Source organism: Eriocheir sinensis, chromosome 30 (assembly GCF_024679095.1).
Source record: "Eriocheir sinensis breed Jianghai 21 chromosome 30, ASM2467909v1, whole genome shotgun sequence".
Taxonomy (NCBI): domain Eukaryota; kingdom Metazoa; phylum Arthropoda; class Malacostraca; order Decapoda; family Varunidae; genus Eriocheir; species Eriocheir sinensis.
In genome coordinates this window covers 946,423-962,425 of record NC_066538.1, presented here as the reverse complement: position 1 = coordinate 962,425, position 16,003 = coordinate 946,423, and the positions used below count along the sequence as shown (strand labels likewise).

At 45.5% G+C, this 16,003-nt stretch overlaps 1 protein-coding gene across 1 annotated transcript in view; it reads left to right on the top strand.

Annotated features, from left to right (window-relative positions):
* The window catches only part of LOC127005733 (disks large homolog 5-like), a 139,375-nt gene that overhangs the window by 83,243 nt on the left and 40,129 nt on the right, over positions 1-16,003 (top strand). The window contains exons 3-7 of the mRNA XM_050874845.1: positions 744-928; positions 11,887-12,004; positions 13,608-13,710; positions 15,109-15,226; positions 15,535-15,636. Of these exons, the coding sequence (XP_050730802.1) occupies positions 744-928; positions 11,887-12,004; positions 13,608-13,710; positions 15,109-15,226; positions 15,535-15,636 (626 nt within the window). The remainder of the gene's footprint in view (positions 1-743; positions 929-11,886; positions 12,005-13,607; positions 13,711-15,108; positions 15,227-15,534; positions 15,637-16,003) is intronic.

Below are 16,003 nucleotides of genomic sequence, written 5' to 3'. Positions count from 1 at the left end.
CCCTCTTTCTCTAATATAAGCTAAGCCATTCTAACCTAAGCTAAATTTACAAGCCTTTCCACCTAAGCTATCTAACTCCCCTTCCCTCTCTTCTCTAATACAATCCTCTCTTTCTTTAATACAATCCCCTCTTTCTCTAATACAATTCCCTCTTTCTTTAATATAAGCAAAACCATTCTAACCTAAACTAAATTTACAAGCCTTTCCACCTAAGCTATCTAACTCCCCTTCCCTCTCTTCTCTAATACAGTCCCCTCTTTCTTTAATACAATCCCCTCTTTCTCTAATACAGCTCCCTCTTTCTCTAATATAAGCTAAACCATTCTAACCTAAGCTAAATCTACGAGCCTTTCCACCTGACCTGTCTAACTTCCCTTCCCTCCCTTCTAATACAATCCCCTCTTTCTCTAATACAATCCCCTCTTTCTTTAATACAATCCCCTCTTTCTCTAATACAGCTCCCTCTTTCTCTAATATAAGCTAAACCATTCTAACCTAAGCTAAATTTACGAGCCTTTCCACCTGACCTATCTAACTTCCCTTCCCTCCCTTCTAATACAATCCCCTCTTTCTCTAATACAATCCCCTCTTTCTCTAATACAATCCCCTCTTTCTCTTAATACAGTCCCCTCTTTCTCTAATACAGCTCCCTCTTTCTCTAATATAAGCTAAACCATTCTAACCTAAGCTAAATTTACGAGCCTTTCCACCTGACCTGTCTAACTCCCCTTCCCTCCCTTCAGGCTCCCTGGTGGGCGTGACGAGCGACAGTGAGTGCGAGGACAAGAAGAGCTCCGCCTCGTCCACGGGCGCCACGGAGGGCCGCGCGTTCCCCGCCGCCTCGCCGCAGACCTCCGCCGCCCTCGTCAGCTCCCACGACTATAACATGGAGCAGAGCAACGTGGCTTTACTCCGCGCCGAGCTGAAGGTGAGGACACGCTGGATAAGCCATCATGGAGGTGCTGAGAATGATTATCGAAGGCGTCGATGTATACAAGAAAATCAGTGCTAGGATAAAAGGAAATGTGTACAAGACGGTAGTGAGACCAGTGTTGTACGGAGCGGAGACAGTAAAGTCACCCCTGAATACCCTGTTAATGGCCTTGGGGAACAGTGGTATTGGGAGACTGTTATGTTAGGGAAGACAGAGACAGAGTGGTGCTGGGATAGTTAGACAAGCCTTCTGCACCCTGAACAGTAAAGTCACCCCTGAATACCCTGTTAATGGCCTTGGGGAACAGTGGTATTGGGAGACTGTTATGTTAGGGAAGACAGAGACAGAGTGGTGTTGGGATAGTTAGACAAGCCTTCTGCATCTTGAACAGTAAAGTCACCCCTGAATACCCTGTTAATGGCCTTGGGAAACAGTGGTGATGGGAGACTGTTATGTTAGGGAAGACAGAGACAGAGTGGTGCTGGGATAGTTAGACAAGCCTTCTGCATCTTGAACAGAAATGTCACCCCTGAATACCCTGTTAATCACCCTGGGAAACAGTGGTATTGGGAGACTGTTATGTTAGGGAGGACAGAGACAGGGTGGTGCTGGGATAGTTAGACAAGCCTTCTGCACCTTGAACAGTAAAGTCACCCCTGAATACCCTGTTAATGGCCTTGGGGAACAGTGGTATTGGGAGACTGTTATGTTAGGGAAGACAGAGACAGGGTGGTGCTGGGATAGTTAGACTTGGCTTCTGCACCTTGAACAGTAAAGTCACCCCTGAATACCCTGTTAATGGCCGTGGGAAACAGTGGTATTGGGAGACTGTTATGTTAGGGAAGACAGAGACAGAGTGGTGCTGGGATAGTTAGACAAGCCTTCTGCACCCTGAACAGTAAAGTTATCCCTGAATACCCTGTTAATGGCCTTGGGAAACAGTGCTAATGGGAGACTGTTATGTTAGGGAAGACAGAGACAGAGTGGTGCTGGGATAGTTAGACGTGGCTTCTGCACCTTGAACAGTAAAGTCACCCCTGAATACCCTGCTAATGACCCTGGGAAACAGTGCTAATGGGAGCCGCCAGGAAAATTATGTGAAATTATTATGTTGGTCATGGGCGTTGAAAAAGATGCAAGAAGGGAAGCTGCATGTCACAGAGATGAGGATGTTGAGATGAATGTGCGGGGTCACGAGGGCAGATAGGATACGAAATGACCAGATGTTGTACAAGACGGTCAGTGTTGTTGTTGTTCGAAGCGGAGACACGGGCGTTGAAAAAGATGCAAGAAGGGAAGCTGGATGTCACGGAGATGAGGATGCTGAGGTGGATGTGCTGGGTGACGAGGGCAGATAGGATACGAAATGCCCGGATGGTGTACAAGACGGTAGTGAGCCCAGTGTTGTTGTACGAAGCGGAGACACGGGCGTTGAAAAAGATGCAAGGAGGGAAGCTGGATGTCACGGAGATGAGGATGCTGAGGTGGATATGCGGGGTGACGAGGGCAGATAGGATACGAAATGCCCGGATGGTGTACAAGACGGTAGTGAGCCCAGTGTTGTTGTACGAAGCGGAGACACGGGCGTTGAAAAAGATGCAAGAAGGGAGATGAGGATGCTGAGGTGGATATGCTGGGTGACGAGGGCAGATAGGATACGAAATGACTGGATTCGGGGTACTACGGTGATAAGGAGAGACTCGTATTCAGAGCTTCAAATCTATAGGTGAATGAATTGCTTTACTGATTAGAGAACTCGCATACAGAGAGATAGACTTGACCCAGACTGAAACCCATTACCCACCTCAATTGATGCCAGATAACTCTCTCTCTCTCTCTCTCTCTCTCTCTCTCTCTCTCTCTCTCTCTCTCTCTCTCTAGCTATCTATCTATTTATCTATCGTATGTCAGGATTTATAGATACACGAATAGATTAATAGACGAATTGAAGATATGAAGGAGGATTAAGGTTAGGATAGAGTATTAGATCCTTTATAGAGTGTTAAATGGATGCTGAGAGAGAGAGAGAGAGAGAGAGAGAGAGAGAGAGAGAGAGAGAGAGAGAGAGAGAGAGAGAGAGAGAGAGAGAGAGCAACCAACCAAGCACTATCCTTCCCCTTAGCCAGAAAGAAGAAGAGGAGGAGGAGGAGGAGGAAGAGGAGGAGGAGGAGGAGGAGGAGGAAGAAGAGAACAAAAGAGAAAGTGACACATTGAAAGGCATGGACAGGAGGCGTCAGGAGAATTAAGAGAGGAAGAGAGGGAGAGAAGATAAGAAGTGAGAGGAAGGAAGGAAGAGGAGGAGGAGGAGGAGGAGGAGGAGGAGGAGGTAAGCTGAGGAGTGTGAAAAATAATAGGAGGATGAAGAGAGAGAGAGAGAGAGAGAGAGGATTTAAGAAGGGAAGGAAGGAAGGAAGAGAGGGAGGAGGAGGAGGAGGAGTGTGATAAATTGTGGAGGAAGAGGAAGAAGAGTAGTTTTAGAAAATGAAGGGAAGGGAAAGGAAAGGAAGGAGAGGAAGGGAAGAGAAGGAAGAGAAAGGGAAGGGAAGGAAAGAAAAGGAAAGGAAATGAAAGAGAAGGAAAGGGAAGAAAAGGAAGGAAAGGGAAGAAAAGGAAGGAAAGGGAAGGGAAGGGAAAGGAAAGGAAAGGAAGGAAAAGAAGGGGAAGGAAAGAAAAGGAAAGAAAGGGAAAGAGAAGGGAAGGGAAGAAAAGGAAGGAAAGAAAGGAAAGGAAAGGGAGAGAGACCGTTTTTTTTTTCCGTGTGTGTGTGTGTGTGTGTGTGTGTGTGTGTGTGTGTGTGTGTGTGTGTGTGTGTGTGTGTGTGTGTCCATCAGGATAGACTGGATGGGGTGGACACGTACTGAGGATTAGGAAGAAGAGGAGGAGGAGGAGGAGGAGGAAGAGGAAGGATGAAGAGGAGAAAGAGGAAGAGGAAAAGGACATAGTGATACAGAGAGGAGGAGGAGGAGGAGAAGGAAGAAGAGGAGGAGGAGGAAGAGGAAGGATGAAGAGGAGAAAGAGGAAGAGGAAGAGGACATAGTGACACAGAGAGGAGGAGGAGAAGAAGAAGAGGAGGAGAAGGAAGAAGAGGAGGAGGAAGAAGAAAAGGAGGAGGAGGAGGAGGAAAAGGAAGAAGAGGAGGATTTTAAGGGTTCTAAACTGTCCAAACTTCTAAGAGAGAGAGAGAGAGAGAGAGAGAGAGAGAGAATTATGTAGCTCTAAATGACACTTTAATTGCTTTTGTACTGAACACACACACACACACACACACACACACACACACACACACAACGTTAATAAAATGAATAACTAATTACATAACTATAATATATATGTAAATAAATTAATTGTGTACATGTGTGTGTGTGTGTGTGTGTGTGTGTGTGTGTGTGTGTGTGTGTGTGTGTGTGTGAATATCAGAACACAACCCGAAGAACCTGATTGATGGAGGAAGAGGAGGAGGAGGAGGAGGAGGAGGAAGGGAATATGGGAGGAAGAAGGAAGGAAGGAAGGAAAGAAAGGAAGGAAGGAAGGAAAGAAAGGAAGGAAGGAAGAAAGAGAGAGTTAGAGAGAGAGAGAGAGAGAGAGAGAGAGAGAGAGAGAGAGAGAGAGAGAGAGATAATGAAGGAAATGGAGGAAAGTTTGAGAGGTAATGGAAGGAGAGAAGAAAGAAGTGAGAAATGGAGAGAAGTTAGAGAAAGAAGGAAGGAAGGAAGGAAGGAAGGAGAATTAAAACGAAAGAGAGGGAAGGGGAGAACACAAGAACATAGGAAGAGGGAACAAGAACAAGAACAAGGAAGAGAAAGAAAAAGAAGGAGATAAAGAATAAAAGATGAGGGGAGATAAGGGAAAAAAAAGATGGAAAAAGGAAGTGAATGGGAAGGAAGGAGATAAGGGAGAGGAAGACGTAGAGAAAGGAAAAGATTGAAAATAAAGGAAAATTTAGGAAAAAAAAGGAAAAGGAAGGAAAGTAGAGATATGAAAAGGAAGAAAAAACAAGAAAAAGAAGAAAAAAAGAAAGAACAAGGGAGAGGAAGACGTAGAGAAAGGAAAAGATTGAAAATAAAGGAAAATTAAGGAAAAAAAAGGAAGAAAAGAAACCAGAAGACAGAAGAAGAAGGAGGAGGAGGAGGAGAAGAAAAAGAAGAAAAAAAAAGAAGAAGAAAAAAGAGAAGAAGAAGGAGGAGGAGGAAGAAAAGAAAAAGGAGAAGAAGAAGAAGAAAAAGAAAAAAAACAGAAAAAACAAGAATAATTTTGAGAATGTGAAAATTAAATGACAAAAAAAAAACGCCAACAGAAGAAAGGAAGGAGAACAGGAAGGAAAAAGAAGGAAAAATAAGAAGAAGGAGGAGTAGGAGGAAAAGGGTCTGGAGGGGTCGTCGGCGCCTGGAGGGGGTCGCGGCAAAGTTTGTGAAGCCGTCGAGGCAAGCGAATCCAAGTTTACCCGGAACGATTCGTCTGTCCTTCCTGGGTAATGCCGATCAATACTTTTTTCTCATGTTTCTCTTTTTTAATGGTGTATGTGAGGTGTGTGGGGGGGGGGTACGTTTAGGCCTATGACTGGGCTCAATACTTTTTTTCTCATGTTTCTCTTTTTAAATGGTGTATGTGAGGAGGTACGTTTAGGCCTATGACAGGTCTCAATACTTTTTTTCTCATGTTTCTCTTTTTAATGGTGTATGTGAGGAGGGGGGTACGATTAGGCCTATGACTGGGCTCAATACTTTTTTTCTCATGTTTCTCTTTTTTAATGGTGTATGTGAGGAGGGGGGGGGGTACGTTTAGGCCTATGACTGGGCTCAGTACTTTTTTTCTCATGTTTCTCTTTTTTAATGGTGTATGTGAGGAGGGGGGGGGGGTACGTTTAGGCCTATGACTGGGCTCAATACTTTTTTTCTCATGTTTCTCTTTTTCAATGGTGTATGTGAGGTGGGGGGGGGTACGTTTAGGCCTATGACTGGGGTAGGCTTTCTCGGTGGTGCTTGGTGGTTGGCCTCGTCCCGTTGTGGCGCAGGCGAATTTGTTTATAGTGGCGCCGGCAAGCTAACCGCATCTTCCATACATTCACTTCATTTTCTTACTTTGTCTGTCTTCCTTTCCTTCATGTGTTCCTTTTCTTCCGTCTCTCTCTTCCTTGTTTTCTCTCATTTTATTTCTCCGCTTCCTTCCCTTCCCTTCCCTTCTTTCCTTTCTTTATTCTTCCTTTGTTTATTGTCCTTTTGTTTCTTTATTGTCCTTCCCTTCTTTCCTTTCTGTATTGTCTTTTCTACTTCTATTCCCTTCCCTTCTTTCCTTCCTTTATTGTCCTTCCCTTCTTTTGTTTCTTGTCCTTCTTATCTTCGACTGCTTAATTGTTTCTTTGTTTTGTATAGACATTTTTTTCTGTTTTCTTTGCCTTCTTTTGTCTGTGTGAGTAAGTCTGTTGGTCTGTTGGTCTGTTTGTCTATAAACACACCCGTATCTCTTTTTTCCTAGTCATGGCTAAATTTATCTAATTCTCTCTCTCTCTCTCTCTCTCTCTCTCTCTCTCTCTCTCTCTCTCTCTCTCTCTCTCTCTCTTGTGGTAGTAATGGTGGTGGTGGCGGTGGTGGTAATGTGTCGTGGTGTTGATAGGCGAGGAGGAGGAAAAGAAGGAGGAGGAGGAGGAGAAAGGAGAAGGAAGAAGAAGAAGAAGAAGAAGAAGAAGAGTAGGAGGAGGAGGGAGTGTCTTGAGTGGGGGCAGAAGGGTGAGTGAGGGCATGAGGGCAGACTGCTGGAGGAGGAGGAGGAGGAGGAGGAGGAGGATGTCTTGAGTGAGAGAGGGAAGAGGAGGAGGAGGAGGAGGGGGGAGGGGTCTAGGGCCAGCCGAACAGTGCCTCGCCACACAGCTACTTGAGGCAATAACACCCGACCAAGGGAACTGCGTCACACCCCGCCCACACCCCTGTCACCCCCGCCCACACACACCCTGTCACCCCTCCTCCCACCCTACCGCACCACCATCGTCACCCTTCTGCCACACCCCTGCCATCCGTCACCACCGCCGCCCTGCGTCACCCCCAGCTCCTGCACCTCCTCACTTTGCTCTTCCCCCCCCCCCTCCCTCCCCGTCTTCAGTGCTGAGGCGCGTCTGTCATCAAGGACTTCTCCCTATCCTTCCAAGGACTCCCTCCCCCTCCCCCTTCCCCGCCCCGCCCCGGCGTGCCAAGTGGTGTTGGGTGGCGTGGGTGTCGGCGGGGCGGGGCGGGGCGGCAGTGTGGCGGTGCCCGTGCGGGTGTGCGTGCGTGTGTTGTGCCGCTCCTGCCGCCGAGCACACCGTGTCGTGTCGTTCCCTCGCGGCGGGGCAGACGAGTGTGTGTGTGTGTGTGTGTGTGTGTGCCGCGCCCCTGGGCCATCCAGTGGGGCGTGCCAGCGGCGTGACCCCCGCCAGGCCGCGGCGCCTACCCCGGATGGGCGGCGGGGGCGAGATCCAGGCCAGGGCGGCGTGGGCGTGCAGCATGCTGGCGGAGGGCGGCGGGCGTGTGTACGGGCGCGTGGCGGGCGTGGCTGCGTCGCGGCAGCCCCTGAGCACCAAGCTGCGGCTGTTGCCGGCGCGGCTGCCGCGGCCCAGCCTGGCCGCCGTCAGGAGGCGAGTGTGGGTGAGCGAGGAGCGGGGCCAGGACGCCCCCAGGCAGGACCCTGGCTCCCCCGCCCCTAGCCCTGCCCCAGCCCCTGCCCCCGCCCACGCCACTGCCCCCAGCCCCGGCCCCGGCCCCCGCAGCTCTCTGGCCGCCGGGGCCAAGCTGATGTCCCGGGGCGGCAGCGCGCTGCGGCAGGGGCTGTGGGCGGCGGTGCGGGCGGTGAGGCGGCGTCCGCGGGCCGCCCTCGGGGCCGTGCGGGCTGCCACCCGGCGACACAAGACAGCCGCTGACGCCTCCACGCCCGCGGTAAGCCCCAAGACCTTGCCGCGCCCTTGAGGCGGCGGTGACGTGACCACGGCGTGAGCTGCGCCGTGAACTCCGGCGGAGGTCGAGGGTTGTAGAGTGGCGCCTTGGCGGAGGGCGTGGCGCTGGGGGGGAGGGGGTGGTGGGAACGCCCTTGTGGTGGTGGAGGCGGTGGCGGTGTGTGGACGGGTGCAGGAAGGCCGCCAGCTGGTTCAACAGGTGGTGATGCAACACAAGGAATATGGGAAAAGACGGACTGCCTCTTCCTGTTGTGTGTGTGTGTGTGTGTGTGTGTGTGTGTGTGTGTGTGTGCTATCCTTTCACCAACGCCATCAACAATATCCTCAACACCACAGTAGCTACACCAATACACCACACCACCACCACCACCATCACCACCACCACTACGACTTTCCTTGTATACCGCACCACCAACCACCACCACCACCACCACCCAGCTGCTCCTAATTCACAGTGGATCATGTTACTCGCTCCACCACCACCACCACCACCACTGCCACCACCATTACCACCACCATTACCACCGAGCTTATGTGCAGACTGTTGCGGGCATTTGAATATCCCCGTCTGATCTCCATGACACATATACAACACAATATTGCACACTCTGACACGTTATGAGCCTGGTTTGAAGGCGATAGGATTCAACCATTTATTATCAAGCCTGTTAACCGCATGTTCTTCCATTTATTTTTCCTTCCTCCTTCTCTTACTCCTTCCATTCTTCTTCTCCTCCTCCTCTTCTTCCCTTTCGTCTTCCTCCTCTTCCTCCTTTTCCTCCTCGTCTTCCCTTCTTTCCCTTCTCCTTTCATTTTTTTTCCTCATTTTCTTTCCTCATTTTTATTCTCCCTTCTTTCAATGACACTTATAACTATTGGAACTTTTATCTACAATGTGTTTATGATCCTCTACCTATTGCATATGGTCGTATAACACTACTTCACACATGTACATAAGTGAAGGTTCTGGTTTTAAGACATTGGCAACATTTTCATCCGTGGTTGGTAACTGTCAGATGACCTCAAACACATCCGGGTATTAGTATTTTCCTTTTCAAAATCAATGGATGTTTTTGTCTTTATTTTTCACTCATTTCAAGCACATCCGGGCAGTATTTTCCTTGTAGTATAGCAAAGAACCGCTGTCGTATCGTGGGGTTAAACTAAGGTCAATGATTCTTATAGGCCTTCCACTTTCCAATCATAGTTCCTCCACCTTCTTGTATCCACTCATAGGTCTGTCTTTGCTCTTTCCATCCACGTTATCCATATCCTCCCATCTTTATCCACTTTTCTGCTGTTCCTGCTGTTATTCTGTTATCCTGTTCTGTTATTCCTGGTGGTTAAACTAAGGTCATTGATTCTTATAGGTCTTCCACTATCCACTTATTGCTCATCCACCTTCTTGTATCCACTCATAGGTCTGTCTTTGCTCTTTCCATCCACGCTATCCACATCCTCCCATTTTTATCCACTTTTCTGTTATATCTGGTTTTATCAAGGACTATATCGCCCAAGCTCACACATTTACAAGGCTTTCGTAGGAGTAGTGGGCATTTCCAGGGGTAGTTTTATGACCCTGGTGGTAGTTTAACATTTCTTCTGTACCATGAACCTACAGAAACACCCATTACAACCCGATTGATGCCCTTTTTCGGCCTTTGGAATTAGTTGATGTCTGGGAAAACTGACCCTGAACATAAACACATTTGACAAGTCATTCGTAGGAGTAGTGGGCATTTCCAGGGGTAGCTTTATGACCCTGGTGGTAGTTTAACATTTTGTCTATACCATGAACCTACAGAAACACCCATCAGAACCCGATTGATGTCATTTTGGGGCCTTTGAAAATACTTGATGCGAAAGATGGAGGCGTCTGAAAAAAAAAAAAAACATTGAACACACATTTGACAAGGCTTTCGTAGGAGTAGTGAGCATTTCCAGGGGTAGTTTTATGACCCTGGTGGTAGTGTGACCCTTCTTCTGTGCCATGAGCCTACAGAAACACCCATTACAACCCTATTGATATCCTTTCTGCCCTTTGGAAATAATTTATGTGAGAGGCGTAAGCGGAAAACAATAGCCTAGCAACCTAACTTAGCCTAATGCCTCCCTTGTTAACCGTGGAAATCGTTACGTTGTAAGAGAAGCCAGGTTGTACTTTATACGTTATTGGGTAGATCTAATATATAATCGTAGTTCTTGTGCAAAAAAAAAACGTTATGACAAGCGACTGAAGAATATATAGGCCTAAGCTTTGCCGAGTGTGTATTTCAATGGGGTTTGTGTGTGTGTGTGTGTGTGTGTGTGTGTGTGTTTGTTATTTAATCTATATAACTGTTTACCTAGATTCTTGATGCCATGTTTTATTTAATTTATTTTTTTAATCATAAACTCTGTCAACGATATTCTCAACTCTTGGTGATTTCTTCGTCTTGTACAATTCCTTATTTTATTTTTTTTCTTCCTCCTTTTCGATTTCATCATCTCCCGTTTTCCTCCTCTTCCTCCTCCTCCTCCTCTTCTGTCTCTTTCCTCCTCCTCCTCCTCCTTGTCTTCGATTATTTTGTTTTTCCACTTCTTTTTCCTTCCTCTTTCTCTTACTCCTTCTCTTCCTCCATTTCGTCTTCCTCGTCTTCCTCCTCCTCCACCTCCTCCTTGTCTTCGTTTATTTTGTTTTTCCACTTCTTTTTCCTTCCTCTTTCTCTTACTCCTTCTTTTTCTCCTCCTCCTCCTTCTCTTCCTTCATTTCGTCTTCCTCCTCCTCCTCCTCCTCCTTCTCCTCCTCCTCCTCCCTTATCATGTCCTTCCCACTCCCTCTCTTTCTTCCTTTCCCTCCTCCTTTATTTTTTTTCCCTTTCTTTCCTCATCTTTATTCTCCTCTTTCCTCCATGACGCCATTCGCCTTTCCTTTGTTTTCTCTCTCATCCTCTTTTCTCTTTCCTCTTCCTTTCCTTCGTTTCCTGTTTTTCTCTTTCATTTTGTTTGTCTTTTTCTTCTATCTCCGTTTTTATTTCGTCTCCTCTCCTCCAACTTTCCTTCCCTTTTTTTTTTTCTTATGTCTCTCTCTCTCTCTCTCTCTCTCTCTCCTTTCTTCATTTTCTCTCATCTCCCATATTTATCAACTTTTTCCTCCTCTCTCTTATCTCATGTATTCCTTGACCTTTCTTCTTCTTCTTCTTTTTATCTTTTTATGCTTCTCTCCTCTTCTTCGTGTTTTCCTCGTCTCTCTCTCTCTCTCTCTCTCTCTCTCTCTCTCTCTCTCTCTCTCTCTCTCTCTCTCTCGCTCGCTCGCTCGCTCTCGCCCCCTCTCTCTCCCTATCTATCTATCTATCTCTCTTGTGTTGGTAATACTGCTGTAGGCGTCCACGAGTCTAGCACATGATCAGGCCGGGGAATCGAACCCTTGTCCTCTCCCCTAACCAACAAGAGTCCAACATTCTTCTTGCATTCTTCTTCTGATATGAAGGAATTTATTTTGTCATCATATATTTTCTTCTTTTTTCTCTTCTTTCTCTGGTTTTGTTGTTTTTAATGTATATATTCTGTTATTCGTTTTCTATTTATTTATTCATTTATTTATTTATTCATATCTTTGCTGTTTTTATTCAGTGCTTCCCTTTATTTTATTTTATTGTACTTTTTTTTTACTTAGTAGTAGTAGTAGTAGTAGTATAGCAGTAGTAGTAGTAGTATAGCAGTAGTAGTAGTAGTAGTAGTAGTAGTAGTAGTAGTAGAAGTAGTAGGCTAGTCGTAGGAGTAGTAGTATTTTTTGTCTGGTAACACTGCATAGAAGGGACAGGGCCACATAATTATAAGACTGAAGATAGGACTTCTATACTTTATTTTCTTTAATTTATCACTAGTAGTTTAAAATGGGAGATAGATTGAATTTCTTCACATATAATAACTGTCTCCTTTTTATTTCACTTATTTTTTACTTAACTTCGTGTGTGTGTGTGTGTGTGTGTGTGTAGCCAAGGGGAGATGAAGAGACCTTTTAATTCTATCTTTCGTGTTGCCTCTCCTCCAGATCGTGACCACGGACCGCGATATCATGAAGAAGGAGCTGAAGAAGGTGGCGCGGGAGCGGGACGAGGCCCTCAACAAGCTGGTGGCGGTGCAGCACGGGGACCAGCCGGCCAACTACGGTACACAACATAGCTACACTGCCTGATACACACACACACACACACACTCTCTCTCTCTCTCTCTCTCTCTCTCTCTCTCTCTCTCTCTCTCTCTCTCTCTCTCTCTCTCTCGTATTAATTCTTTCTTCCTTCCTTTCTTCCTTCGTTCCTTCCGTCTTTCTCCAACTTCTTTCCTTCCATTACCTCTCAAACTTTCCTCCATTTCCTTCATTATCTCTCTCTCTCTCTCTCTCTCTCTCTCTCTCTCTCTCTCTCTCTCTCTCTCTCTCTCTCTCTCTCTCTCTCTCTCTCTCTCTCTCTCTCTCTCTCTCTCTCTCTCTCTCCTTCTTTCATTCAGTGCTTTCCTTCTTTCTTTCTTCGCTTTTTGGTTCCTTCTATTCTTCTGTCTCTCTCTCCTTTCTTTCTTTGTTTCCTTCATTCTCAGTTTCCTTCATTTGTTTCTTCTCCTTCCTTCCTTTCTTCTCTTCTTTCTCTCCTTTCTTCTTCCCTTATTTCCTTCCTTCCTCCTGTCTTCCTTCTTTTCTCCCTTCATCCATCTACGACTTTCATTCCATCTACCATTTCTTTCTTCTTCCTTGGGTTCTTTCTTCCTTCACTGATCTGATAATATATAGAACTCAACACTTCCTACCCTCCTTCTTTTGCTCCACCCCCCTCTCTCTGTTTATATATATTCATCTATCTATTTAATACAGTGAACCCTTTCTTTGCTAATCTTTACCATGAGTCACTGCCTGTCATGTGTGTGAAGACCCTGAACCTAACTTAACCTAACCCAAACAGTTATATTTTCATACTCAGTAAATTCACATATGCTTCTTCAGTAATGAGTCTATCTATCTAACACAGTGGGCTCTTTCTATGCTAATCTCTACCATAAGTCACTGCCTGTTATGTGTTTAAAAAGTGACCCTAAACTTAACCTAACCCAAACAGTTTTTTTTCTTGTACTCAGTAAATTCACATATGCTTCTTCAGTAATGAGTCTATCTATCTAACACAGTGGGCTCTTTCTATGCTAATCTCTACCACAAGTCACTGCCTGTTATGTGTTTAAAAAGAGACCCTAAACTTAACCTAACCTAACCCAAACAGTTATATTTTTGTACTCAGTAAATTCACATATGCTTCTTCAGTAATGAGTCTATCTATCTAACACAGTGGGCTCTTTCTATGCTAATCTCTACCACAAGTCACTGCCTGTTATGTGTTTAAAAAGTGACCCTAAACTTAACCTAACCCAAACAGTTTTTTTCTTGTACTCAGTAAATTCACATATGCTTCATCAGTAATGAGTCTATCTATCTAACACAGTGGGCTCTTTCTTTGCTAATCTCTACCACAAGTCACTGCCTGTTATGTGTTTAAAAAGTGACCCTAAACTTAACCTAACCCAAACGGTTTTTTTTCTTGTACTCAGTAAATTCACATATGCTTCTTCAGTAATGAGTCTATCTATCTAACACAGAGGGCTCTTTCTATGCTAATCTCTACCACAAGTCACTGCCTGTTATGTGTTTAAAAAGATATCCTAAACTTACCTAACCCAACCAGTTATCATATATTTACTTCATGTGTGTGACCTTCCTCTTGGTGGGCGCAGGGACCCTCAAGCAGGGCGACAAGGGCCAGGCCACCACCAGGGACTACGAGAGCCTCAAGATGCAGTGTGAGAAGGCCATGGCGGAGGTGCAGGGCCTCCTCAAGTAAGGGACAACATTGACTTTTTTTTATTGGTTTATTTTTATAGTGAGAGGCAGGGAAGTGGTAATATTGCAAGCTTAGGATTACTGCAAAGTCTTAAGATGCACAGACACCCACGCAGCTGTTAATTTTAGTCATGTGTCAACTCTGCACCCTCAAAAAAATCTGTTCTTTTATTTTTATAGTAAGAGGCAGAAGTTGGTAATATTGCAAGTTTAGGATTACTGCAAAGTCTTAAGATGCACAGACACCCTCACAGCTGTTAATCTTAGTCATGTGTCAACTCTGCACCCTCAAAAAAATCTGTTCTTTAATTTTTAGTATGATTGTAAGAATATTCGGACCCAGAACACATGGTAATATTGCAAGTTTAGGATTACTGCAGAGTTTTAGGATACGCAGACACCCTCACAGCTGTTAATTTTAGTCATGTGTCAACTCTGCACCCTCAAAAAAATCTATTCTTTTATTTTTATAGTAAGAGGCAGAAAGTTGGTTATATTGCAAGTTTAGGATTACTGCAAAGTTTTAAGATGCACAGACACCCACGCAGCAGTTAATTTTAGTCATGTGTCAACTCTGCACCCTCAAAAAAATCTATTCTTTTATTTTTATAGTAAGAGACAGAAAGTTGGTAATATTGCAAGTTTAGGATTACTGCAAAGTTCTAGGATGCGCAGACACCCTCACAGCAGTTAATTTTAGTCATGTGTCAACTCTGCACCCTCAAAAAAATCTGTTCTTTAATTTTTAGTATGATTGTTTGAATATTCAGACCCAGAACACATGCCATCACTGTACATTGTTTTGGTAAAGCTGCAAGTCACAGTTTACTAATTCTTGCTGATGGCTTGACTTTCCCTCCTCAGAGACAGAATAATGCCAATCTTGCAAATTATCCCTTCCTGGGCCATTCCCTTGAAGTTTAGTATTATTTAGTATATATTTATTTCCATAGGCAGACTAACACCAGTATTACAAGTTCTCCCTTCCTGGGCCATTCCCTTGATGTTTAGTAGCATTTAGTATTTATTTCCATAGGCAGACTAACACCAGTATTACAAGTTCTCCCTTCCTGGGCCATTCCCTTGACGTCAGTTCCAACACTATCAGCACACCAGACTCTGTTGCCAGATTATCGTACTCAGAGCATAGTATTTACTGGTTTCTGACCCCTTAGTATTGCCAAGAAACATAAGGAATTAACTATTTTAACAATAAATATAAAGGAATCTCATTATTGAGGCCCAGGAGAAAGGTTTTGGGTCGGAAGTTGGTAAATCTAAGAGGCTGAGTACGACAATCTGACAACGTTGCACCAGACTCCGTCCCCTTTGAGTTTACTGTGAACAATTCCTACTTGCTTCTGGTAATGGTGTGCTTCTCCTTTCCTCCCCCAGGCAAAACATGGACATCACCAGGAAGTACGAGAACACCATGAAGGACGTGGACTACTACAGGAAGCAGGAGCGGGCGGCCTACACAGCCCTGCAGAACCTGAGGATGCAGTATGAGGAGGTGAGGCTTGATGATTCAGTATGATGGACTATCTATCTATCTATGCCTCTGACGCCCTGCTCCCCCACAGGAACTTCCCTCCAGGGGGTGGCTGCATGATAAGTGTCTCCACCTCTCGCTGTTCTGGCACTCCCTCTCAGCACACTAAAGCAATTAAAGCTGAAATGAATTTATAGAAAGGGAGGATAGTGTTTTTGAGTGCCATTTTCCTGCATTGCTTTAGCCGGCCCTGTCATCAAGTATTCAGTCTCCACGCATACCCCAGGCCGCCCATCACTTCAGCCTCTTCCTCCCCCTCTCTCCCGCAGGTGGTGGCCGAGAAACAGAAGCTGGAGCGAGAGGTCACCTCCCTTCAGACAATAATGGAAGACGATCGTAAAGAGATCGCTGACCTTCGCCGGCAACAGCAGGTCAGCAACCTACTAGTACGAGCGTTTTCGATCGTAGATGGAGCATCACAAAACTAATCACTAACCCAGGCAAAGTGACTGGTTTTACAGCAATTCTTTTGGTACACTCACCTTTTGATTTCTCTGAGCCCAGTCTGCACTCAGATTTGTAACGAGCCCAGCAACTTTGAGTCTTGCATGGTTTGTGGTCACTGAGAGCGGCCGTGTTGACATTCAGGCGCTACTGCCCAGCCCCCCTGAGATACAAAGTTGCCCATCGTAATGCACATTCTGACTCCTGTAATCTCACTAATGATATTGTTACCCCCAAACACTTGACGATGCCTCTCATCTGTTCTCCAAAGCCATGATAAATGACTGATTTCAT